Here is a 27,015-nt window from a genome sequence, read left to right as displayed (position 1 = left end):
TTATAATGGTTTAATGAAAGCTGGGTTGAATTATTTAAGTGAAAATTTTAAAAGATGATTAGAAATGCCAACAGTCAACAAGACTTTTTGAAGTAGATGACTTTAAAAATATGTCAAATTATTAATAATATTAGAAAATTAGAAAAAATAATTTAATATTTTCATTTCTTAATTACCTTTCATCAAAACTCAAATTGCGATTTCCAAACTGTTCCAACAATGTCCTCTCGATTATTTTCTTCGGTGATTGGTTCTGGATAAAATAGACAACTGCATGGTGTAATCGATAATCTGTTTCTGGTGGAGTATCTTCTTGAGCCAGCTTTACCAATCTTGCATACTCCAATTTGATTGCCTAAAAAAATGTAAAGGAAACGTCCATTACGGCAGCGAAAACAAAATGTTCAATATATTACAAAACAAAAAACAATCCTGACACCATGAGTAATCACACATATTGTATTAATTATTCCTTATTTCTATCCATCTGAAATCAATCATATCTACATATATGTTTTGTATCCGTTTTCTTAGTGATTAATTGAGTGCTTTATCTCTAGTGACATTAATTCATTTTTGAACCATATTCTCTAGGTTTAAATATTTCCTATGTAAATAACACTAAGAATAAAGTACTGTTATACAACAGCATCTAATTTATAAGGATAAAAGGATCATTCTTTCTTGACTAAAACATACATCTAAGTTCAAACTTCATCATCTCTGATATTTTTAGCATGTTATTTATGACTACATAAAACATTTTCTGAGGAAATTTACTCTGGGTTGGTATGAAAAGTATGTGTTTAAATTTCAATCAGCTAAACTGCTCATACAAGATTAGGAAAGGAAAACCTGCTTGACAGACTCATCCTTTACAAAAGTGCTAGAAAAAATTTAAATGAGTCTGAACTATATTAAGTAAAATTGTTCAAAAAAATCCCTATTATAACATCCCAGACTATTTTATACTTAAAAAAAAAAAGTAACTTGGATTGTCTCCGCATTAGCTTAACTATGAGTGTTGACCAATCAGAGTTAGAAATCTGGGTACCTTTAAAAGTAATAAAGGATTATACAAAATTCTTCACATCTATTTGCTTATACAAATATAGTCTTTTCAGCATGGTTAAATTATGTCACAGTTGAATAACTATATAGTTGTATAAGGTGATAACAGCAGCATGATGCCTTAGCTAGCTCTCATCTTACTACTTTCCCTCAGAACCCGGGGGCTTCTGACCTTGGAAAATCCATGCTTCCATCATGTCAGCCCCCTTCTTCCATTCCTCCTAGGGTCTCCATTTTGAGGAGATCCAGGGCAGCCAGTCTTCATTTCTCTCCCAGTTTTGCCACTGACTTTACAGGTTGCAATACCATGACCCCACAAAAGTATCTTCTCTTCCCCCAATCTCTTCTTTTTTTAGGTCTCATTTGTGTTTTATCTACCCCTAGAATGTAAGCTCTTTGAGGGCGGAGATTTTCCTTTTGCTTATATTACAGTGCTTAGCACTGTACATGGAACTTACATAGGATATCCTTAATAAATGTTGGTTGCTTTGCTTTCTTTTGCCTAAACAAAAGCCTGACATCCAAAATACAGACAGAATATACATAAATCCATAAAATAAGGAGCTAATTCCTACTAGATAAATGGCCAAAGGATTGAATAAAGTTTTTTTTTTTTTAAGGAATACATGCTATTAATAACTATATGAAAAACTGTTCAAAAGTATTAATAATCAAAGAGGTGAAAATTACTCCATAAAACAACTTTGACATATCATCTTTCCAGTAAGGATGATATGGTACAGTAGAAAGAGTGTTGCACTTTAAGTCAGAGGGTCTGGGTTCAAATCCATATTCTGTCACTTATTGTCTATATGAACTTCAGCAAATACCTGAACCTCTTGGAGCTTCAGTTTTATAGGTAAATGAAGGTGCTGTAGTAGATGAATCTTAGGGCCCCTGATCCAACTCTTAATCTATGGGTCTGTGATCTAAGTCTAAAATGGGAAAAAATCAGTGCTGGAGATATGGCTTTGACTGACTTTTGGGATGGGGTGGGGTGGAGTACCTGTATTTTGTTCTGAAGTGCGTATCAGTCCAGAAGGTCAATAAGATATTAGACCTCATTAAGAGAGGGATAATGTCTAGGAATAAAGATGTAAAAGTCCTATTATATATAATTTACTGAGATCCGACTTATCAAACTGTTCAGTTCTGGGACTAACAGTTTAGGAAAGACATTGAATAAGCTAGTGGTCAGTTAGAGGAAGCAACAACAATGATGAAAGGTCTTAAATTTATGCTACATGAGGACCAAGTGAAGAAAATAAGGATGGTTAGCCTAAAGAAGAGATGATCTGAGGGGTTGGGAGAGCAGGGCATGATAGCAGATGGTGCCAATGAATGACAGAAACTGGGTAAGAAGGCAGTAGGAGTTTTCTAGCAATAAGAGAAAAATACCAGTTGACTTTGGCTTTATGGTCTTGTGATGACAGAAGCAGGCATCAGACAGAAAAAATCAGGAAAGGTATTGAGCCAGCAAGTTTAAAAAATCATTAATTCGAGATAGTAAATACCTAATGTTAAGGCTTCCCAGGTACTTAGCTATATAACATGGAATAATTCAGAATCAGGAGACAGATACTTGTTTGTGTTCTGGGTTCCTAGTCAGGACTGGTGCGTAATGTTCTGGTTCTGAATTGGATACTGGAAACAAGAATGCTAAATATGAATAATTTTTTTTTTTGTAAATAGAATCTTATTTTTGCAATTACATGTAAAGATAATTTTCAACATTCATTTTTTAAAAGATTTTGAGTTCCCATTTTTTCTCCCTTCCTCCCACCCTTCCTTTCTCCCTCCTGAAGATGGCAAACAATCTGATATAAATTATACATATGCAATCATGGAAACATATTTCCACATTAGTCATGTTGTGAAAGAAGAATCAGAACAAAAAGGAAAAACCATGAGAAAGAAAAAAAAACAAACAAAAAAAGTGAAAATAGTATGCTTCAATCTGCATTCTGACTCCATAGTTCTTTCTCTGGATATGGATAGCATTTTCTCTCATTAATCTTTTGGAACTGTCTTGGATTACTGCATTGCTGAGAAGTCAATCATAGTTGATCATCATACAGTGTTACAGTTATTATATACAATGTTTTCCTGGTTCTGTTCACTTCACTCAGCATCAGTTCATGTACGTCTTTCCAGGTTTTTCTGAAATCCACTGTTGATCATTTAGCACAATAGTATTCCATTACATTCATATACAACTTGTTCAGCCATTACCCAACTGATGGACAATCCCTCAATTTTCAATTCTATGCTAGCATAAAGGAGCTGCTATAAATATTTTTGTACATGGAGGTCCTTTTCCCTTTTTTAATCACTTTGGTATACAGACCTAGCAGTAGTATTCAATCAAAGGGTCTGCACAGTTTGACTGCCCTCTGGACATAGTTCCAAATTGCTCTCCAGAATAACTAGATCAGTTCACAACTCCATTGACAATGCATTAGTGTCCCAATTTTCCCACATCTTCTCCAACATTTAAATTTTTCTTTCCTGTCATATCAGCCAATCTGATAGGTGTGAGGTGGTACCTCAGTTATTTTAATTTGCATTTCTCTAATCAATAGTGATTTAGAGTATTTTTTCATATGACTACAGTTTGCTTTTAGTTAGTTTTGATTTCTTCATCTGAAAACTGCCTATTCATATCCTTTGACCATTTATCAATTGGGGAATGACTTGTATTCTTATAAATCTGACTTAGTTCTCTATATATTTTAGAAATGAGGCCTTTGTCAGAGACTCTGGCTGTAAAAATTGCTTCCCTTCTTTCTGCTTTTCTTCTAATCTTGGTTGTGTTTGGTTTGTTTGTGCAAAACCTTTTTAATTTAATGTAATCAAAATTATCCATTTTGTATTTCATAATGTTCTCTATCTCTTATTTGGCCAGAAGTTCTCCCCTTCTCCATAGATCTAACAGGTAAACTATTCCTTGTTCTCCAAATGTGCTTACGGTATCACCCTTTATGTCTAAATCATGTATCCATTTTGATCTCATCTTAGCAGACAGTGTGAGATGTTCATCTATGCCTAGTTTCTGCCATTCTATTTTCCAGTTTTTCCAGCAGTTTTTGTCAAATAGTGAGTTCTTATCTTAGACACTAGAGTCTTTGGGTTTAGACACTAGAGTCTTTGGGTTTATCAAACAGTAGATTACTATAGTCATTTACTACTGTGTCTTGTGTACTTAATTTATTCCTAATCTGGTACGGCTAGGCCACCTTCCTTTGTATTTTTTTCATTAATTCCCTTGATATTCTTGACCTTTGGTTTTTCCAGATGAATTTTGTTATAATTTTTTCTAGCTCTATAAAATATTTTTTGATAGTTTGATTGGTATGGCATTGAATAAGTAAATTATTTAGGTAGAAACACCATTTTTATTTTGATAGCTTGGCTTACCCATGAGTAATTGATATTTTCCCAATTATTTAGATCTGACTTTATTTGTGTGAAAAGTGTTTTGTAATTGTGTTCATATAGTTCCTGGGTTTGTATTAGCAAGTGGACTCCCAAATATTTTGTGTTGTCTACAGTTATTTTAAATGGAATTTCTCTATCTTTTGCTGCTGAACTTTGTTGGTAATATATAGAAATGCTGATGATTTATGTAGGTTTATTTTATATCCTGCAGCTTTGCTAAAGTTATTAATAATTTCACAAAGATTTTTTTACTTGATTCCATAAATATACCATCATATCATTGGCAAAGAGTGATGGTTTTAGATAGATACTACTTATCATTTTAGGAAAAGCTCCATTTATTGCTATGCTCTCTAGTGTTTTTAAGAGGAAAGGCTGCTGTATTTTGTCAAAAGTTTTTTCTGCATCTATTGAGGTAATCATATAAATTTCTGTTACTTTTGCTATTGATATGGTCAATTATGTTAATAGTTTTTCTAATATTAAACCAGTCCTGCATTCCTGGTATAAATCCCATCTGGTCACAGAGAATTCTCCTGATGATAAATTGCTATAATCTCTTTGCTAATATTTTATTTAAAATTTTGGCATCAATAGCCATTAGGGAAATTGGCCTATAATTTTCTTTCTCTATTTTGGCTCTTCCTGGTTTAGGTATCAGCACCATATTTATTCATAAAAGGAATTTGGTAGGACTCCTTCTTTGCCTATTTTCCCAAATAGTTTATATAGTACTGGAATTAATTGTTCTTTAAATGCTTGGTAGAATATATTTGTAAATCCATTTGGCCCTGGAGATTTTTTCTGAGGGAGGTCACTGATAGCTCATTCAATTTCTTTTTCTAAAATGGGGTTATTTGAGTATTTTATTTCTTCTTCTGTTAATCTGACTAATTTATATTTTTGTAAATATTCATCCATTTCATTTAAATTGTCAGATTTATTGGCATACAGATGGGCAAATTAGCTCCTAATTATTACTTTAATTTCCTCTTCATTGGTGGTGAAGTCACTTTTTTCATTTTTGATACTGCTAATTTGGTTTCCTTCTTTTTTAAAAAATCAAATTAACCAAAGATTTATCTATTTTATCCATAAAACCAGCTTTTATTTATTAGTTCAATAGTTTCCTTACTTTCAATTTATTAATCTCTCCTTTGAGGTTCAGAATTTCTAATCTGAGATTTAATTGAGGATTTTTAATTTGTTCTTTTTCTAGCTTTTTAAATTGCCAGCCCAATTCACTGATTTCCCTCTTTCTCTATCTTTAATGACATATGTAATGAGAGAGATAAAATTTCCCCTAAGTACTGCTTTGGCTGCCCCATAAGTTTTAGTATGTTTTTTCATTACTGTCGTTTTCTTTGATGAAATTAATTATTATTTCTATGATTCATTGTTTGACCACCTATTCTTCAGGATTAGATTATTTAGTTTATAACTAATTTTTAATCTTTCCATGGACCTTTATTACATGTAATTTGTTATTACATCATGATCTGAAAAGGATGCATTTAATATTTCTGCCTTTCTCTACTTGACTGTGAAGTTTTTATGCCCTAATACATGGTCAGTTTTTGTGTAGCTGCCATGCACCACTGAGTAAAATGTATATTCCTTTTTATCCCCATTCAATTTTCTCCAGAAGTCTTTTATATCTAACTTTTATAAAACTCTATTCACCTCTTAACGTCTTTCTTACTTATTTTGTAGTTAGATTTATCTATTTCTAAGAGGGGGAGGTTGAAGTCCCTCACTAGTATAGTTTTGCTCTCTGTTTCTTCCATTAACTCATTTAACTTCTCTGCTAAGAATCTGCCATATCACTTGGTGAATATGTTTAGTATTAATATTACTCCACTGTCTATGGTATTTTATAGCAAGATGCAGTTTCCTTCCTTGCCTCTTTTAATTAGATCTATTTTTGCTTTTGCTTTGCCGGAGATCAGGATTGCTATCCCTGCTTTTTTTTTTTTAAACTTCAGCTGAAGCATAACAGATTTTGCTCCAGCTTTTTACCTTTACTCTGATTGTGTTTCTTTGCTTCAAAGGTGTTTTTTGTAAATTATAGTAGGATTCTGGTTTTTAATCCACTCTGCTATCAGCTTCTGTTCTATGGAAGAGTTCATCCCATTCACATTCATAGTTATGATTACTTACTGTGTATTTACTTCCATCCTATTTTTCCTGTTTATACTTTCTCTCTCTTTCCTTTCACACTGTCCCTCCTCATCAGTGTTTTGCTTTTGACCACTGTCTCCCTCAATCTGCCTTCCCTTCTATCAGCTCTCCCCTGTTTTTCTTTTCCCTTTCCTCTCCTACTTCCCTATAGGGTAAGATAGATTTCTTTACCCCACTGAGCGTGTATGTTATTCCCTCCTTGAGCCAAATTCAATGAGAATAAGGTTCAAACAATACTCATTCCCTCTCTTCTTTCCCTCTACTGTAATAGATTTTTCATTCCTCTTCATGTGATATAATTTACCTCATTCTGCCTCCCCCTTTCCTCTTTTCCCAGTTCAATCCTTTTTTTAATCTATTAATTAATCTTCTTTATCATTACATCAAAGTCAACTTATAGTCACACCCTCTGTCTAAGTATACTCCTTCTAACTGCTCTACTAGAGATACGTTCTTAAGAGTTACAAGTATCATCTTCCCATGTAGGGATGTAAATAGTTTAATCTTATTGAATAACATATGTTTTGGTTTTTTTTCCAGTGCTACCCTTTTATGCTTCTCTTGAGTCTTGTATTTGAAACTCCCCTATTTCACTGAATGTCCATCTTTTCCCCTGAAAGATTATGTTGAAAGAACTGGAAATTGAGAGGATGCCCATCAACTGGGGAATGGCTGAACAAGTTGTGGTATATGAATGTAATGGAATACTACTGTGCAATAAGAAATGATGAACAGGCTGACTTCAGAAAAACCTGGAAAGACTTGTATGGTCTGATGCTGAGTGAAGTGAGCAGAACCAAGAGAATGTGGTACTCAGTAACAGCCACGTTGTGCGATGACTAATATTGATAAACTTAACCCTTCCCAGCAATACATGGCTAAGACATCTCCAAAGGCCTTGTGATGGAAAATGCTATTCATATCCAAAGAAAGAACTATGGAGTTTGAATACAGATCAAAGCATACAATTTGCTATTTTTTTTCTTCTTCTGTTTGGTTTTGTTTCCTCTTTCTGGTGGTTCCTCCTATTGGTTCTAATTCTTACTTACAACATCACTAATGTGAAAATATGTTTAATAGGAATGTATATGTATAGCCTTTATCAGATTGTGCGCTGTCTTGGGGAGGGTGGTGGGGAGGAAGGGGGAGAAAAATTTTAAGCTCAAAAGCATATGGAAGTGATTGTTGATAAACCAAAGTAAATAAATAAATAAAAAGGTTATGCTGAATTTTGCTGGGTAGCTGATTCTTGGCTGTGATCCAAGCTCCTTTGCTCTCTGGAATATCACATTACAAGCCCTCTGATCCTTTAACGTAGAAGCTGGCAAGTCCTGTATAATCCTGACTGTGGCTCTTTGATATTAGAATTGTTTCTTTCTGTCTGCTTGCAGTATTTTTTCCTTGACCTGACAATTCTGGAATTTGGCTACAATATCCCTTGGAGATTTCATTTTGGGATCTCTTTCAGGAGGTGATCAGTGGATTCTTTCAGTGACTGTTTTGCTCTCTGGTTCTAGAACATCAGGGCAGCTTTCCTTGATAATTTCTTGACAGATGCTGAAAGATGACATCTTTTTTTTTTTTTTGATAATGGCTTTCATGTAGATCAATAATTCTTAAATCATCTCTCCTGGATCTATTTTCTAGGTCAGTTGTTTTTCCAATGGGTTTTTTACATTTTCTTCTATTTTTTTTCATTCTTCTGATTTTGTTTGATTCTTGATGTCTCATAGAGTCATTATCTTCCACTTGCCCAATTCTAATTTTAAAGTGTTATTTTCTTCAGTTAGCTTTTGTACCTTCTTTTCCACTTGGCCAATTCTACTTTTAAATGAGTTGAGTTGTTTTCTTCTGTGGATTTTTTCCCCATTTTGCCAATTCTATTTTTTAAGGAGTTGTTTTCTTCAGTCAATTTTTGTGCTTCCTTTTCCAAGCTGTTGACTGTTTTTTTCATAATTCTCTTGCATAGCTCTCATTTCTTTTCCCAATTTTTCTTCTCCCCTCTTACTTGATTTTTGGGCTTGAGACCAATTCACATTTCCCTTTGAGGCTTCACATGAAGGCATTTTGACATTGTTGTCCTCTTCTGAGTTTGTGGTTTGATTTTCTATGTCTTTCTATGGTCTGGGCTCTTTGTTTTTTGCTCATTTTAAAAAGTTGAGCCCTGCTCCTGGGGCACAGGGGACGCTGTCCCGTCTGGTCACTGGCTTTCTGCGCCAGGGCCTCTGGGGCTGGCAGCTTGCACACTGGGGTAGGATGGCTTGGCCTAGTTGCACCTTTGCACCCTGAATTCCGAGCCTCTGCTCCTTATGGTAACTGATTTATATCCATTAAACTTCCGTATTAAGTTACTGTAACCAGTGTCTATGTCCTTTCTCAAATACATATCCCATTTTTCATTATGAATAACTTTTACAAATAGGTCAGGGAGCAATTATTTAACTCTCCTACCCTCTTAGGTTTCTTGACCATCAGTTTCCTCAGTTCATACGGAGGAAACTTCATATTTCACTAAAAAAAAAATAGACCATTCATTGAGTGCTCCCTCTACTTACCCTCCTAGTTAGACATCTCCCTCTCTCTCTTCCTTCACTCTAGCCTCAGATGAAGAGAGGAACTTTTTGTTGAGGTAAATCCCTTTACATAATTCCTTGCTCTGAGTCCCTCTCATCTCACAACTTGTCTGGTAAACTATCCCTATGATCATCATTCATTTTCTCTTATATTCAATCTCTTCCTATCTACTGTTCCCTTGCGTTTTAATCATATGCCATATCTTTTTCTCAGTGTATTCTTTCTTCAAACTTTGTACTAATTCTCACATGGTCAAATTAGTAGCTGATTTGTACACAGATAACTGATCTAGGAATGATTCCCACATCAATAGGGAATTGCTGCTATCTCTTAAAATATAATCAATTTCATTTGGGGGTGGTAAGTTGGGAGAAGTAATTCAGTGTTTTCCATATGCAGATTCTTCTAATCTTTTCTTGATAATGGTATTCACAATGAACAGAATGAGGGCTTCTTGTAGTTTATAGATTTTTGACCTCTTTCACTCTTATTCTAAAATATTTTTTTCACATCCTCATCTAGTTCCAGTTTTCCATGGAAGCCAATGAATATCAATATGCTGATTTAATTTGAAGGCCCTTCTGAATAAATGTGTGAATGAATGAATGAATGAAAAAGCATTCAAGTTGTTTGCAGAACTTCTCTACCTCTTTATTTTCTAAAACAGATACTGGTACACAATCTATAATTATTTTCACAGTGGTCTTTAAAAAAATTATTATTATGAACACTGTGTATAAGATTAACAAATGTACTAGGAAAAATGGTATTTTTTTAAATGTCTTGGAGTGCATGATAAAACCAACTCTGCCAAATCTTTTTTTCCTTTTCCAAGGAGAACCTACTTCTTTCTGCTTTCTTATTTAATTCAATAATTCAACAGGATTAGATTAAGTTACAACTAAGGATTAGAATCACAGTATTTTAGAGCAAGATGGAGAGGAGTAAAGATTGTTTGATTCCAATCCCCTCACTTTAAAGATATGCAGAATGAGATGTAGGATGTTAAGTGATTTGCCAAAGATTAAATGCAAAGAGCTAATACACACCCGCACACACGCGCGTTGTGTGTGTGTGTGTGTGTGTGTATGAATTACTTCTTTTGAGCCTCACATCAACCGTGAGAGATAGACTTTGGGTATTATTATTCTAATTCTATAGACTGAGGAAACTGATGCTCAAGAAACCTAAGTGACTTGTTCAAGGTATTACAGTGAGTATTAGAGAAAGGATATGTTTCCAGGCCTCCTGAATTCGAGGACAGATATATTACGATTTTTGATGAAGAGATGGTAAATATGTCACCACTTTGGACACTTATAGTCTCCAAACTACATGGAATGAAGAGCCCTTAAAATATAGAAAGCAAAAGAAATCACAAACATGAAATAATAGTATGAAGTATTTAACTACAAAAAAATCATACAAGTGTAAGAGTGGGATAGAAACTTGTCTTTATACCATTTCTATATAAACTCCAGAGACAAGAACAAGATGACAATAATGATGGTGTCTATAATAATGGCATAACAACAACAACAACAACAATAACAATAATGGGGATACAATCACCCTGTTAAAAGCCTAACCCTGAAGTCCATGTTGGTCAGGGCAGAGTGCAAAGGGAATATCAGCCAGGAATTTATAGAGATGGCGTTCTGCGAGTGCTACAGAAACTATAAAGGTTCTGCAGGAATCCTGAAACAGTGGTGAAATGAATTCTGGGTCCTGGTGATGAAACTGATAATCTAAGATGATGATTATAAGAAATATATGGGGCACCATAAGGTTGCAGGGTGGCACTACCTGACTTTGTTATAATTATCAGCTTGACAAGGATGATGACTAAAGTACTCATTCATGTACCACAAGACAGACAAGATACACCAGAACATAGCAAAAATACTAATACAACACTGGCTGGAAAAAAGCATCGGCTTAGGTATAGATGCCACTGACTATCAAAGCAAGCAAAGAGTGTATCTAAAATGCACTTAAGATATGGATACTTTCATTCTATGCCAATACTGTATCAAAACAAAAACTGGAAACAAACCTTTCCAGTTATATACAAGGGCTTCTGTTTTGTCAATCATACCCTTAGCTCTATATAATATATCGATACATTGCTGTTCAGTACAGAGAAGTCATAATAATTAACTTCATCTCTAACTCTAGAATAGATGAAATAAGAGATGAAACTGAAAAGCTATGAAAACCCTGGAAAAACTGAACACCCTGAGGTTACCAAAAATCTTCACTTTAATACAAACTTCTGCAATTATACCTAACAATGGAAAGGATAACAAAAACAATATTTAAAATTATTTGTGAAAGTAGATGGGTTGAACACATTGGAATTCTGAAAAAGCCCTTATGGTGTTTGACCATGCAATGAGCAGACCAAATATACTAAAACAGTGCAATTCAAAAAAGCTGTTACCTAGGCCAGTAAACTACATCCTGTGGACAAATCCAGTCCATGAATTGTTCTTGTATGGCCCAGAAACTAAGTTTAATTTTTACATTTTTAAAAACAATAACCCTTATGAATGAATGCATTCTTCCTCAGTGTTTGACATAAAGTGTAAAAGCATTTTCCAGGCCTGTAGATAGTGGTTTGGCTGTTGTTGCCATGGCAAGAACCAGAAGAGGAAAGTTGGAGTTATGAAGGAATATTCCTAAGGAAAGTCACCAAACAACACAATGGAAAGACTTGAAGGAGCTATTGAAGATCTAGGGAAAATCACTGAAAAATGTCTTTAACATCTAACCAGGTAAATGAAATAAAACCTCAATAGTATATTTTCTAATTAAAGACAAAAAGAAAAAAATGTGGAAAGGAATCAGGAAAAACTAAAGTACACAAGGAATCTTAGATTCCCTTAGTCATTAATTGAAAGAAAAAGTCAAAAGATTAAGGTAACTGTGAAGAATAAAATAAATAATTCAACATCAATCAAAAACTTTACTACAGAGGCTTGAGAAGTAAAGAAATCAGAGGAGAGATAAAATCACCAAAGCAAGCAGATGTGAAAAATCTCTAGTTTTCTACATGGTTGCTACACATACAACACCAAAAAATCCAAGTTGCTTTAAATGAGAAATATAAAGTTTGCACTCGGTTAAGATAATGGACCACAAAACAGTTATGTCAAAAAGAGTAACTGAAACTCTAGCTCCTCTGCAAAATAAGTGGCTGAATAAGACTAGACTGATGGATAAATAGACAGAAAGAAATACTATTTGTTAAATATTGTGTGTCAGGCATTGTGATAAGGGACAGAGATATAAAACCAATAAAACAGGATGGTCCTTATTCTCAGAGAACTTAACATTTTAATGAGGGAAGACAACGCATAGAGGGGATATTGAAAGGTAGAGGGAGAGGGTAAGAAAGTTACCCAATGGCAATGCAGCTTGTATGAAGGTGAAGCAGACTAGAGAGTGAATCAAAAGTGAAGATCCATAATTACTGGCTCAAATAATGGCTAATACTTAAGAGCTAACATTTACATAGTACTTACTACGTGCCAGGATGCTAAGGGCTTTACAAATATTATCTCATTTAATCTTAGCAACAACCCTGGGAAGTGGATTCTATTATTAACTCCATTTTTCAGATGACGACACTGAAGCAAACAGAAGTTAAGTGACTTGACTATGGTCAAACAGCTAGTAAATGTCTGATGTCACATTTGAACTCAGGTTTTCCTAACTCTAGGCCCAACACTTTATCTACTGTGATATTTAGCTGCCCAAATGTTTCATAGTAGCGCATGAATTACTAGAAAAGAACTTTTATCAGTTTCTTCTCAAACATAAGCTGGATCCTACTTTTTTACTTATTTATTTTTATAAACAGAATGCATCACACATCTACTACCACCTAATGAGAACATCTGTAAAACTTTCAAATATAGGCCAATAACACATTTATGTAGATTATACAAAGTGTTCAAACAGTAGTACCACTTTAAAAAACCTCTTTTAATACAAGAAATCAATATATTGAAAAACAACAACAACAAAATCCAGGGGCAGCTAGGTGGCATAGTGGATAGAGCACCGGCCCTAAAGTCAGGACGACGTGAGTTCAAATGTGACCACAGACACATGATATTCACTAGCTGTGTGACCCTGGGCAAGTCACTTAACCCCAATTGCCTCACCAAAACAACAACAACAACAACAACAGCCAAAAAATCCCAGCTCTGTTAAGAGAAATTTCTTATCAATTTGGTAATTAGTGAACAAACTAACTGAAAGCACAACATTTTTTAGCCTTTGGTGACTATTCCAACATGTGCCACTTTCATGGATTATTTATGTACTACAAATACATTGAAGAGACCCAACTATAATGAAAAGGGTAGAGTATTTTATATCCACATGGAAAACTATTTTCTATGGTTCTCTCTAGCCTTAAACCCACTGATTCTAAATAGAATAAGGCTCCCACATAAAAGACAGCATAAAACCAAAATACTTTACTCAGTATTTCTCACTTGAGTTATATCAAGCTATAAAGCTGCATTCAAAAACATATTAAATTGTTTCTTCATTTTACGCAGTCCTTTCTCTACAATCTCAAAAATCATTTGGACTTTGACAAGTGTAAAATTTTTAATGTGTGCTACGGAAAGAAAGAGACTGAAGGCTTCAGATTGCATTTGTAGGTCATGGTGTGTTCAACAGATTAAGTAAATACTTTATACATACCTTGGTTTCCTCCAAGTCAAAAATATCCAGTATAAAGACATCCAAAAGGTTATGGCTGAATATTTTAAGAGGCTGATTAGCATTTGAAATCAATGTTGAACAGAATGAACACATTTAAAACAACTGACACCTATGCAATACCAGCATTAATGTATACTTTGAAACTGTAAATCAACCACATATCAGATTTAGAAAATATTCTAACAGAAATCTATGCAATATTAACTAAACCCAGAAACCACAAGACAGCTACAGAAAGATTAATACTTTGTTGCCAAAAAGGGGAAGAAGATGCGTAACAATCTTTAGTGTACGTAATAAACAGATTTTTAAAAATCTATAGAAATATTTTTAGAATAAGCAAAAATCTCCTCACCAAGCAATAGTAATAAATGATACATACCAATGGATATGTCAAAAGTTTCAGAAAGTTACAACCCCCAGCCCCACATTCTATAATCCCAGAACGGAATCAAAAGGCCACCCATGGGCAATATCCACATGAATTAAGTCAACACTAAGCTGAAAAAGAAGTATTGAACAAATGATTATTATTTGGATTTATTTGTAGAATAATTTGTACTAATACAGAACTGAGCCAAACACAATTTACACTAGACTATTACAAATTATAGAAGGATTATCCTTAAGGAATTCAGATTTTGTAACACATGTAGATTAAGCAAGGAAATGAAAGAAAACACATAACACATCTCCCTAAGCTGCAGAAATCTGACACTAACCTAATATATACCAAGCCATGACCTGATTGTTAGAATTATACATCAGGAGTTTGCTGTCCTTCATGGATTAATTAATGACAAATTACCATGTAACAAATATAGACCTGAAAATAGCCTAGACAACTTAACCAATAAACTGTACTATAACTAGACCGTTACTAGAGAGCTAATTATTGCCCACAATCATATAGATATAAAACTGGTACATGAAAACCTAAGAAAAAAAATTTTTTAGTAGATATCATACCAAATTAGAATAATCTCCAAGCTATGAAATGAAAATCTTTCAAAATACAAAAGTCTAGCAATAGAAACAGAAATCATGTGGAAAGGGGATTTGTATCAAAGATGCTTCTGGTAAGCCTATAGAACTTAAGATTACATCCTAACACTTTTATTCAACTACCAAAAAATTATTTTATCTATACTATGTTACAGTCTGTTTCTATAAGAATTCTTTCAAAGAGATGAAATGTTTATGATAACAACAATCAGTGCATTTTATACAAGAATATCATAGAAACTATATAACAAATAACTGCATAATTAAAAAAAATTTTATATGACCTCGTGTCTAGATATATATATCAGAAACTTGCTATACTTTCATGGACAGAAAAATGACAGATTTCTGTACTATAAATCAAACTCAAAGTATCCTTGAGAACTTGTCCAATGAATGGTACTGGAAATGTAGCATTATCACACACTGAACCATGGTCAATAATTGCCCATATAGAACAATGAAAAAAAATATATAAAATGATTTAAAAATTTAAGTGTTTTAATAGGTATTGTTATGCCAAATAACCATCATTTCTAATCAACATGAAACAAAAAAGATTTCAAGATACAAATATCTAACAGAAGAAATGAAAATCATATGAGAATAGAATAGGATATATATCATCCCTGTGATTCTGCCTGCTACTGGAATTACACTGAGGATATAGTCAGTGAGTCTATGGATGATGATCATGCTTTTAAGCACTAATTTTATGTCCCTATCCAAAAGTACATAGGATACCCTTCCCCTCCCCCCCCCAGTCCCTCCTTCGTCAGGCTCTGTCCTGAGGCCTCTTCCATTTTTTCTTACTTGGTGATCTCATCAGCTCATCAGCTCCCCGGGTTAAATTGTCATCTCTAAATAGATGAATCCTAGATTTATATATCTAGACCCTTGTTTCTCTTTCTTGAGCTCTATCATCAACATCAACAACCATCTATTGGACATTTGAAAATGGATATCCTATAGGAATTTCAAACTCAACATGTCCAAAACAGAGCTCATTATCTCTCTCCATCTTTCCCCCTTTCAAAAAATGTTTCTGTCCTTTTCCCCTGTTTCTGTTGAGGCCACCGCCATCCTTTAGGTTATCCAGGTTTACAACCTTGTCATCCTCAACTCCTCACTCTTATTCATTGCTCATATCTAGTAAGTCACCAAATCTTGTCATCTTTTTTTTTTTTAAACAACATCTCAATATCCTTTCTCTACTCATACTCCATCATTCTACTTGAGGACTTCATTACTTCTCACCTAGAATACTACAAAAGCCTAACTGGTATCCCTTTCTCAAGCAACATCTCCCTCCTCAAATCCATCCTATATTCAAGTAGCTCCCTATTGCCTCTAGGAGCAAAATATAAACCACTTTGTTTAATATTTAAAGCTCTTCAAAACCGGGCCTTTTACTTTATTTCCAGTCTTATAGATTACTTCTCTCCATGTACAGCCATATGGGACTACTTGTTCTTCACACATAGTTCCCATTTCCATGCCTTTGTACTGGTTCTTCCCTCATGTTTCGATTACTCTCCCTCTTCACCTGTTAGGATGTCCGTTTTCCTTCAAGATTTAGCTCAAATGCCAACTAATACAAGAGGTCTTTCCTGGTCCTTCCAGCAGCCAGCCTTCTCCTCTAAGGTTATCTTCTATTCACTCTTGATGTATCTTCCATATACCCAGTTATTTACATGTTATTTACCCCTATTTGAATGTGAAGTCCCTAGGGGCAGGAACTATTTTGCTTTTTCTTTGTATTCCTTAGCACTGTATTTGTATTGCTTAGCACAGTGCCTGGCATATAGTAAGTGCTAGTTTAATAAATCAATGTTAGTCGAATATTAAAGTTCAAAAGAATAATAATAGAATAGCAACTTATTTATCTTCTACTTAAACTTCCCCCCCGCCCCCAAAAAAGAGAACAAAACAACAAGAGAACAAAATAACGAGAAAACAACCACCACCTCCTCATGGTGAGGAAAGAGGGGAGAAAGAGGGAGAAAGGAGCGAGATACCAGTTAGGGTGATGTACTACAGCAATTACTCTGTGTGCTCTAAGATAGCGGGTGTAAAAGCCTGACAGGAACCCTGAATTGCTGGCAAACTGGGCTCTGGTAACACCACTGATTTGGTCAGCCCTCAGGTTAGTGTAATGTAAATGCCACTAAGAGTCAACAAAACAAATGGGATAGTACAGGGCTACAGACTATGTCTAGTCAGATGATGATCAGCTGAACATGGAGGAGAGTACAGCAACTGGTATTGTTCATGTTCTGTTATGACAAGAAGGCAAGATATGTGAGAACGCCAACACCCCACCTGCCAGAAATGCTTTGGTGCAGATGACACTGATCACTAAAGTGGGAATACCATGAGTGCCCATGAAATGAACTGATGATGTAAATGTTTTTATTATGCACCAATACTTCATCATAACAAAATTAGAAACAGATCTTACCAGTTATAGGCAAGGACTTCATTCTGCTTTGTGTCAACGATATCCTCAGCTCCAAGTTACACAACAACTTATTGCAGATCAGTGCATGGCAATCGTAAGAAATAACTTCATTCCTAAACCCAGGTTAGATGAAATAAAAGCGGAAATTGAGGAGTTACTTAAATCTGGAGAGGGAAATGTGGAAGAACCTGAAGGTATTAAAAATCTATACTTAATGCAAATCACCTAATAATGAAAAAGATGGTGAAAAGTAATGTGATATCTCACATGATTTTGAAAAGATGGGCATACTTAGAATGGAATTTAGAAGAGCCCTTTTTAAGTTTGATGACAGGAATCCAAATGATAGACCAACGATAACAAAACAAAAAAAAATATTTTTTTTAAAGCTGGCATTGGTATCTGATATATCTATCATGAATGAATATTTGTTCTAGTAATATTTGACAGAAAGCGCATAAACATTTCAGGACCTGTATATAACAGTATATGCTGCTATATATTCCATGGTAAGGCTTATAGGAGAAAATGTGGAGCTATTCAGGAAAACTCCTAATGACAGACATCAAATACCAGAATGGGAGAGGTAGCTTGAACACTTTTGAAGATCTTTGGAAAGACAATGGAAGATATCATTAATATCTAGTCATTCCATGTCGTAGAAAATGAATACCATATTGTCTGATCAAAGGCAACAAAGAGAAAATGTGAAATGGAATCCAGAAAATAAAAGAATATCAGAAATTCCTGATATCCTTAATCAAATACTGAAAGTGAAAGTCAAATGATTAAGGCCACAGAAGGAATCAAAGACATGCAAAGAATAAAACAACTCAACAACAATGAAAAATCACACTACAGAGGCTTCAAAGGCAAAGAAATGAGAGAAGAGAGCCCCTGAAGGAAGATGTGGTAATCTTGGTACTTGGTAGTCTATGTGGCTTAAGGAAGACCAACACAATGAAAGCGCAAGCTGGAACAAACATGAAATATAAAGTTTAAGATAATGAATGACAGAAGTTACGTCTATGGAGGCAACTCTAGCTTTTCTGCAAAACCAGAAAGTGGTGGCTCTGAATGAAATCCACAATTAGTGGCTCAAATGCTTCACACTGATATGTGAAATATTAACAAAGAACTTTATCAGCTTCCTTTCTGGTGAAAGACCAATCTCATCTTTATTAACAGAAAGTGTCACATATTTATTAGCCAAGGATAAGAACAATTAGTCACCTGTATAAATGTAGGTCAAATACCTATTTAGGTACTATATACTAAAAACAACTTGTATCAATAAACACAAGAAAATACCATTTTGTCTAAGAAACAAAAAGGGGTGAGCCAAAGATTCCCAGGCTGTAAAGAGCAAATCATTATCAATTCAGTGATTATTGAGCAAATTAAGCCCAAATTACGGCATTCACATCACCTTTATTAAATATTACAAAGCCTTAGTTCTGTACTCATGACTTTGTCAGATTGAAAATATATAACATAAATCCAAGAACAATGAAAATGTTAGGATATTTGATATTCTCCTGGAAAACTGTTTTCTATTTAAAACATTCCATCAACAATATGTCAAGAACAACTGATGTAAAACAGGACATCATCCAGGGATAGCTCACTATGGATCTCCTGAATGAGTCATAGGAAGTCACATCCAAACAACATATTTATTGACTTACATGGAAATTACATAGCTCCACTGAAAAGCAAATTAAAAAGCTACTTCATCTCATGAAAACTTTTGCCAATGACATCAAAATGTGATCTGGATTCAGTAAGTGCAAAATTCTTAATATATGTCAAGAAAGAAATAGACTTAAGGCTTTAATCCTGATGTCATATTGAACTAGCAGATAAAGATCATACTAAGATACTTTGGACTTCTCCAGTCAAAACACATTGAATCTAACACTATCAAAGAAAATGAAGACTTTTTCTTTGTCAAGACACTAACTGGCATCTTCATGTCAAAAGTAACGGAAAGAATATATTTAGAGTAATTAAAACCTATGCAATGCCAGTCTTAATTTATACTTTTGGATGGCAAAAAGGAAAAAAACAATTCTAGAAGGTGTCCAAACACATAAAATTCTAATTAAAACACTGGGCTTATCACCCTAAAGCAGATGTAGAAAGATGGACACTTCCTTGTCAAAAAGGAGGAAAAGGATGTTTTCAGAACACATGAAAAACCAGTTAAAATTTACAGAAAAACTTCTTGAACAAGTAGACCTCACAAAGCAATTGAAAAGGTTGCCAATGGGTATATTCCTCTGAATATACTTTAGCACAGAAACTAGCATACAGCAAGTGCTTAATAAATGTTTACTGACTGACTGTATTTATCAAGTGTAAAACAAAGTGGCTTATCTCTGGGTAGACTCTAAGAAAGGTCTTAAATTTTAACCAAGAGTGGAATCAAAAGATATTCCTTGTGTGACGCGCACAAATTCAACCAACAATGTATTTGATAAAAAAAAAATGTTTAACAAATGGCTGAGTCATGTAGGTGTTTTTATAGAAATAGAATTGTTTAGGATGATTCAGTATAAAGTCACTGCCATAAATTGAAAAAAGATTATTCTTTAGGAATCCAAACTTAATTAATGATTCAAACTGTGCAAGTAGTGGAAACTAAACTGTACAATGCATCAATCACTGTAGGGTACCAAAATTTAGTAACTACCAGAATACCTATAAATATACTATCATTTGGTTAATTATAACCCAGAAGGTCATTATCTTTTTATAAACTAAGATGACAAATATCCACACTGTGAATACAAACCTAAATATCATTGAAAGTACCACAATTCTATAAGCAAGGAACTAGAGCATCCTTTTAGACAGAGCTATTGCCCATGACCACCTCTACATGATACCGATCCATAAAAATTTAAGAACAATGTATTCAAACAATGAGATGATATCAGATAGGCATACTACACTGAATGAAAAGCTTTCAGAAGATAAGTATTAGCAGAAGAAATTAAAACCATCTGAGAAAAGGATGAGGTATATGTCATTCCTGTTATCTTTCTGCTACTTAAGTTATTCCGAAGTTGCTTTCAATGAATCTTCAGGTTACATCCCAATACCCATTAAATTACAAAAAGCAATCATTTTAATCCTCCTGAACAACAGTCTACAGAGCATTAAGTATAAAAAGAACAATAAAATAGTGTATGGTCTTCAGATTTTCTGTGTGAACACAATCAACCACAATGAGACCAGGATAAGAGTTATGACGACAATAATCAAATACCTACAAAGACATGAACTAGTGATTAAAATAATATGTGAAGTTCACTATCTTTCATAAAGATGACAAATACCCATACTAGAAATACAGACATGAAAATAGCTTTGAGAATTTAACCAATAAATATATTGGATCCAGATCATAGAGCTGCTGTTCACGATTACCCAGAAAACATTGTTGTGTAAAAATTTAAGAATGATGTTTAAGAAATGGCACCATAATACATATTAAAAATCTCCAAGCTATGTGTGTGAAAAACTTTGAAAACACAGAGACTTAGAAAAATAAAATAAAATTGTGTGGGCAGAGAATGAGGTACACATATCATCCTGGCTACTATTTCAGTATTCTGAAATGCCTTCAGTGAACCTGAAGAAAATGAGTTTACATTCCAATATTTTTTACCAGTTGTAAATCAATTTGATTTTATCCATCTACACAACAAACTACATAACATCAAGTGTAAATGAATAATAGCAGGCTATACAATTAGGATGGCTTCCACTTGAATCTCAATGAAGAAGATGAAGAGACTGAAGTAGGTAATAATAATAACAACAATAGTTTTATTCAAGTATTTATTAAGCCCTTTATTAAACGAAAAGGAGGCATAAGAAGGATTAGTCATAAGCAAAACAATGTCTGAATTACAGAGGAATTATGTAGAGGGTTTTTCTCAATATATGCAAATATGTTGCATATAAAAGTATATTTTCAATATATGTATATATAAAACATATGCACTGAATAGAATAGCATCTAAAGAATTAAAGGAAAAACTAAATGAATAACAATGAGAAATAGAGAATAAAATTATAATGGTGAGGGAGTTAAATGTATTACATTCAGTCCTAAATAAGTCTAATCAAAAATTAAACAAGAAGTTAAAGTCTTGACCAGAATTTTAGAAAAAGTTAGTTATGATGGATCTGTGATAATTAGTAAATAGGAACTGAAAGAGAAAGGACTAGACATATTTCTCAGATATGCATAGCACCTTTACAAAAACTAAACAAGTATTAGGACATAAAAACCACACAAACAAATGGGCAAAAGCAGAATATTAAACATACCCTTTACTGACCACAATTCAACAATAATTACGTAAAATAAAAAGCCACTAAAAGTATTAAAAATCAACTGGAGATTAAATGAAAGACTCATCAGAAGAAATGATGAGTTAAAGAGCGAACCACAGAAATGATAATTCCACTAAAGATAACAATAAGCCCCATAATTAGATGATACAGACAAAGCAGTCCTAAAGGGAAAATCTGCATCTCCAAACACTTTCATTAACAAAAAGAAAAAAAAAGAGAGATCAACAAATTGGGCATGTGACTAAAAATACAAAGAGAACCAACAAATTAAAAACTAAAATAGAAATCCTGAAAATCAAGGAAGATATCCACAAATTTGAAAATAAAAATAAATACTGAATTAATAAGACTGGCTTTAAAAAGTTATTAAAAATAAAAAACAAAAATCATTCTTAATGTTTTTAAAAGGAAGAGGGAAGCTAAATTTTAAAAATTAAATAAAACATTAGCAAAGAGGCTACAATAACCCATCATAAAGAATATATTCTATGACCAATTGGGATTTATATTAGGAATGCAAATTTCAAATTAGGAGAAATATGAACTGAAACAATGTTAATAGCAAAAACAACAAAAATCATGATTATATCAACTGATGTTGAAAAAGCTTTTCACAAGATATCATACTCATCATAAGAATAAACAGGTTTACTTAACATGATAAATAGTATATATCTAAAACCAAGAACCAGCATCATCTGTAAAGAGAATTAACTAGAATCCTTTACAATAAGATTAAGAGTGAAACTAGTATGTCCATTGCCAGCACTTCTATTTGACATAGTACTGGAAATTACACAGTAATAAGACCAGAAAAAGAAATTGAGAGGACAACCATAGGTAAAGAAGAAACAACATAATCACCTTTTGCAGATGATATAAAAGTATACTCAGAGAACCATGAGTCAACTAAAAATTAAATGAAAAATTTTAAACTTCAGCAAAGTTACAGGATATGAAATAAATCTACAAAAATTATCAGCATTTCTTTATAATACTGATAAAACCCAGAAATAGAAAGAGAAATTCTATTTAAAATAACTGTAGAATGTACAAAATATTTGTCAATCTACCTATAAGATACAACCAAGAACTATAGAAATACAATTACAAAACACTTTTTACAAAAACAAGGACAAATTTCAATGGAGAAATAATAATTGTTCATGGCTAAGTTAATAAAATAAAAATGACAATAGTATTCAAATTAATTTACTTATTCAGTGCATACCAATAAAATTACCAAAGTACTACTTTGAACTGGAAAAAATAACAAAAGTCACATAGAGGCACAAAAAAATAAAAAAATCTTAAGAAAAACAATTTGAAAAAAGGTGAATGAAGAGAAAATAGCAGCACTAGAAAGCAAATTATACTACAAAAGAGCAATTCTCAAAACCTATGCACTGGTTAAAAACCACACTAATCAGTGGACAGATTGGGCACACAACATACAGATGTAAATGAACCTAGTAGACTACTGTTTGGTAAGCACAAAGGCCTCAATGAATGGGATAAGGATCTCACTATTAATAAAATCTGCTAGGCAAACTGGACAGTATTAATGTAGATATTGAGTTTAGACCAACACCTCATACCTTATACCAAGATGAACAGGCATTGCTCAAGGAAAGAAATCTTATCTGTAGCCTATCTATACAGCCATATGAAAAAATGTTCCAAATCACTAATTAGAAAAAACATAAATTAAAGCAATTCTGAAGTTCCTTCTCTCACACCCATTAGATTGGCAAAGATGGCTAAAAATAAATGAACGAATGAATAGCAAATGTTGCAAGAATGGAAGAAAACAAGTATACTGATGCACTGCTAGTAGAGTTGTGTAATGAGTTCATCCATTCTAGAAGCAATTTTGAATTATATACAAAAAGATGCTAACCAGTGTGTACCCTTTAACTGCTATGCTTATATCCCAAAGAAGTCAAAGAGGAATAATACATCTTCGTATGTATAAAAATACTCCCAGCAGCTCTTCTTACGCTGGCAAAGAAGCAGAAACTAAGAGGGTGCCTATAAACTGGGGAATAGCTAAACAAACTGGTATAAGAATGAATGGAATACTATTGTCTTGTAAGAAATGAAGAAAATGATAATTTCAAAGAGACATGGAAAGACCCGAATGAACTAATATAGAGTAAAACATGTAGAGCTAGAAGAACCATTTATACTATAATGTCAATACTGTAAAAACAAATAATTCTGAAAGACTTCAAAAACTGATTAAATAATTAATTGCCATTCCAGTGGACAAATAAACTGTCCTCCTCATGACAGAGTTGATAGACTAATAAGCAGAATAAGAAATACACTTTTTGATGTGATCAGTGTTGAAATTTGTCTTGTATTTCTATGTTTATGCAATAAGAACATGCTGTATTTCTTCCTTTTTGTCTTTTTAATGGATAGGGAGAGGTAAGGAGGAAAAAAAAAGAAAAAGAAAGGGAGAAAAAACATTTGGTTTTACTATGGATTTGCATTCCTTGGCAAAGAAAGGAAAAGAAACTCTTTTATGAAGGCCATAGCTATGAAAATGATGTTATGGGAAATGTTTTTAATTTTGAAATTAGAAAAATTCCAAAATATGAGAGATGAGACACAGTCTAATTTTTTTCTTAAATACTCATTAACATTGAACCTACAATTTTCTTTTATGTTTTTATATGTTTAACACAAAAAATATTCTAATGAATGGTTTGGCAAGTTGTATCACCAAAGTGGGGAGGGGGGTGGGGTGGGTATGAAAACTACATGGATGAATAGAAAACTATAGATAATAGAAAATAATTAAATTTATTAACCACAAAAGTATTTTTAATACTATCTAATAAAAACAATAGGGGTAAACAATTTTTAGGACAAGAGTAACTTATAATAAAAGCAGGAGCATTATATTAGCCCATTTTTAACAAAAAGGAACCAATTATATTAAAATTCAAAATATATTAAAATAAAATATATTATAAATTATCAAAATTTTTTTCAAAGTTCATAGACTCCAGCTTAAGAACCTTTGCTCTGGCCAAAGGGGTCTGTCCTCAAACCAGCATCCCTTTTTACTTATAGTCCCTTTGCCTCAACTGTCCTCCCTTTTTTTTTTGAAAACTTATTACTCATTCATTGATGGATTACTCCTTTTCCCACAAGGATTTTATGTAACTTGCCCAGGATCCCATATCTAGTAGCAAAAGAACAGTCTAGCTCTTATTGCCAAGTCCAAAATTCTATATTCCGCTATCACTTACAGCCTCACAAGTACTCTGTTATATATAGCTAACAGGAAGCACTGTATTTTTATTCGTTATCAGGACAGATAAGATTGAGTAGACAGCAGCCCTGGAACATAGTAGGAATCAATGTGACAAGCTTATTTGTCAGTTTTTTTATTGGAGGACAGGGAAAAGGAGTGTGAACTATGAATTTGTCCTTCTTGGTAAGAGCTTTACTCATGGTAGCCAGGACATTGTTGAGTTCTTCACTCTTCTTCTTGGCCTAAATATGAGTTTTCCATTATTTTAAAAATATGAACTCTATGGTGGCAGCACTGTCATGGTTTTATCATGTTCTTGGTGATTTTGTAACTTCTGTTGATATCCACTGCCGTAGTGTAGTGGGTGACCATATCTATGTCTATTGTTACTCTAGTGACAGCAACAACAAAAGTCCCCATATGTCTCTTTTTTGAATTACAGTTCCACATTACAGCCTAACATTTGGATATTTCCAACTGAATTTCCTATATGCACTTTCAACTCAACTTGCGCAAAGTTTACTCTGGATTCACTTTCCTTCCCCTTAAACTAACACTACTTCCTTTTTTTCTTTTTTTTTTAAACTGTGGGCACAATTTTCAAGTTATCCAGGTGTCTGAAATCTCAGTTATCCCAAACTCCTTCCTCACTCTTATCTTTTGAATCTAATCAGATGCTAGTCTTTTATTCTATCAGAAAACCATCACTCTAATATAAGGTCTCAACTTATTCACCTGGACTACTGAAGTAGCCTCCTAAATGGTCTCCTTTTCTTTTAGGGCAGGGTTTTTTTTAACCCGAAGTCCATGAATTTATTCTCTAAAAATGTTTTGATAATTTCACTTTAATGCAATTGGCTCTCTTTGTGGTCTTATGTATTTTATTTTATGCATTTAAAAACAATATTCAAGAAGAGATCCTTAGGCTTCCCCAGTTTGTCAAAAGCGTTCATTGACACACCAAAAAAGGTCAAGAACCCCTTCCTGAAGGTTTTTCTTCTCAAATCGATCCTCCACACAGCTGCTAAAATGATATGCCTAAAAGATAGATTTGGATCATGTCACTTCTCTGCCCATTGAACTCCACTCCCTCTTGCCCCAAGGATAAAATAAACTTCTGATTTTAGTATTTAAGTTCTCTATACTCTGGCCCCAGTTTACTATACATTATTACCTTTCAAACATTCTATGTTCCAGACAAACTGGCATACTTGATGTTTGCCACACAGGACCTTCCATTTTCCAGTGCCATGCCTTTGTGTAATCTGTCACTTGAAATGCTCTGCTTCATGATTTATTAAAATTCTGATCTTCCTTCAAGGCTTAGATCATGTGTTATCAAACTAGATCATCCTTGATCTTCCACGTTGTTAAAGTTTATCCTCCCTCCCATACATTTTTGAATTCACTTATATATGTACATGTTGTTTTCCCCCAATAAAGTGTAAGCTATCTGTGTGCACAGATTGTATCCAGTGTATGGCACACAATAAGTATTAAATACTTGTCAAAAATAACACCCACCCTACAGGATTGTTGTGACAATAAAATGAGATAATAGATGTAAAGTGCTTTGCAAACCCCAAAGTGCTATATAAATGCTAAGCTATTACTATTAACTACCCTAGTAGGGTAAGTATTATTAGACCCAATTTATAAATAAGGGAACTAAGGCTCCAAGAGGTTAGATGACTTTGCTCAAGTTTCACCAAAGCTAGTAAATGTCAAAGCTAGGATTTGAACCCAAGCCTCCTACCTATGACTCCAGAGGAGTGAACTCTCAACAAGACTGATTATAGCCATCAAAACTAGTGTCTTCAGTATCAAATACTGGCCATAAATACCCTCCAACATCACCTCTCCTATAAGCACATCCATAGAATAGAGGAGAAAACTACTGAGA

The 27,015-nt window shown here is 33.6% G+C and overlaps 1 protein-coding gene across 6 annotated transcripts in view; it reads right to left on the bottom strand.

Moving 5' to 3' along the window:
- USP25 (ubiquitin specific peptidase 25) overlaps positions 1–27,015 on the bottom strand; it is a 193,148-nt gene that overhangs the window by 29,599 nt on the left and 136,534 nt on the right. For all 6 annotated transcript variants that reach the window (XM_027843603.1, XM_027843605.1, XM_027843607.1 and 3 more), the window contains one exon: positions 177–355. In XM_027843603.1, coding sequence (XP_027699404.1) covers positions 177–355 — 179 coding nt within the window. The remainder of the gene's footprint in view (positions 1–176; positions 356–27,015) is intronic.

The sequence above is a fragment of the Vombatus ursinus genome, unplaced genomic scaffold, assembly GCF_900497805.2.
Source record: "Vombatus ursinus unplaced genomic scaffold, bare-nosed wombat genome assembly UNPS02014924.1, whole genome shotgun sequence".
NCBI lineage: Eukaryota > Metazoa > Chordata > Mammalia > Diprotodontia > Vombatidae > Vombatus > Vombatus ursinus.
The sequence above is the reverse complement of the archived record's forward strand: the minus strand, read 5'-3'. Positions and strand labels throughout refer to the sequence as shown.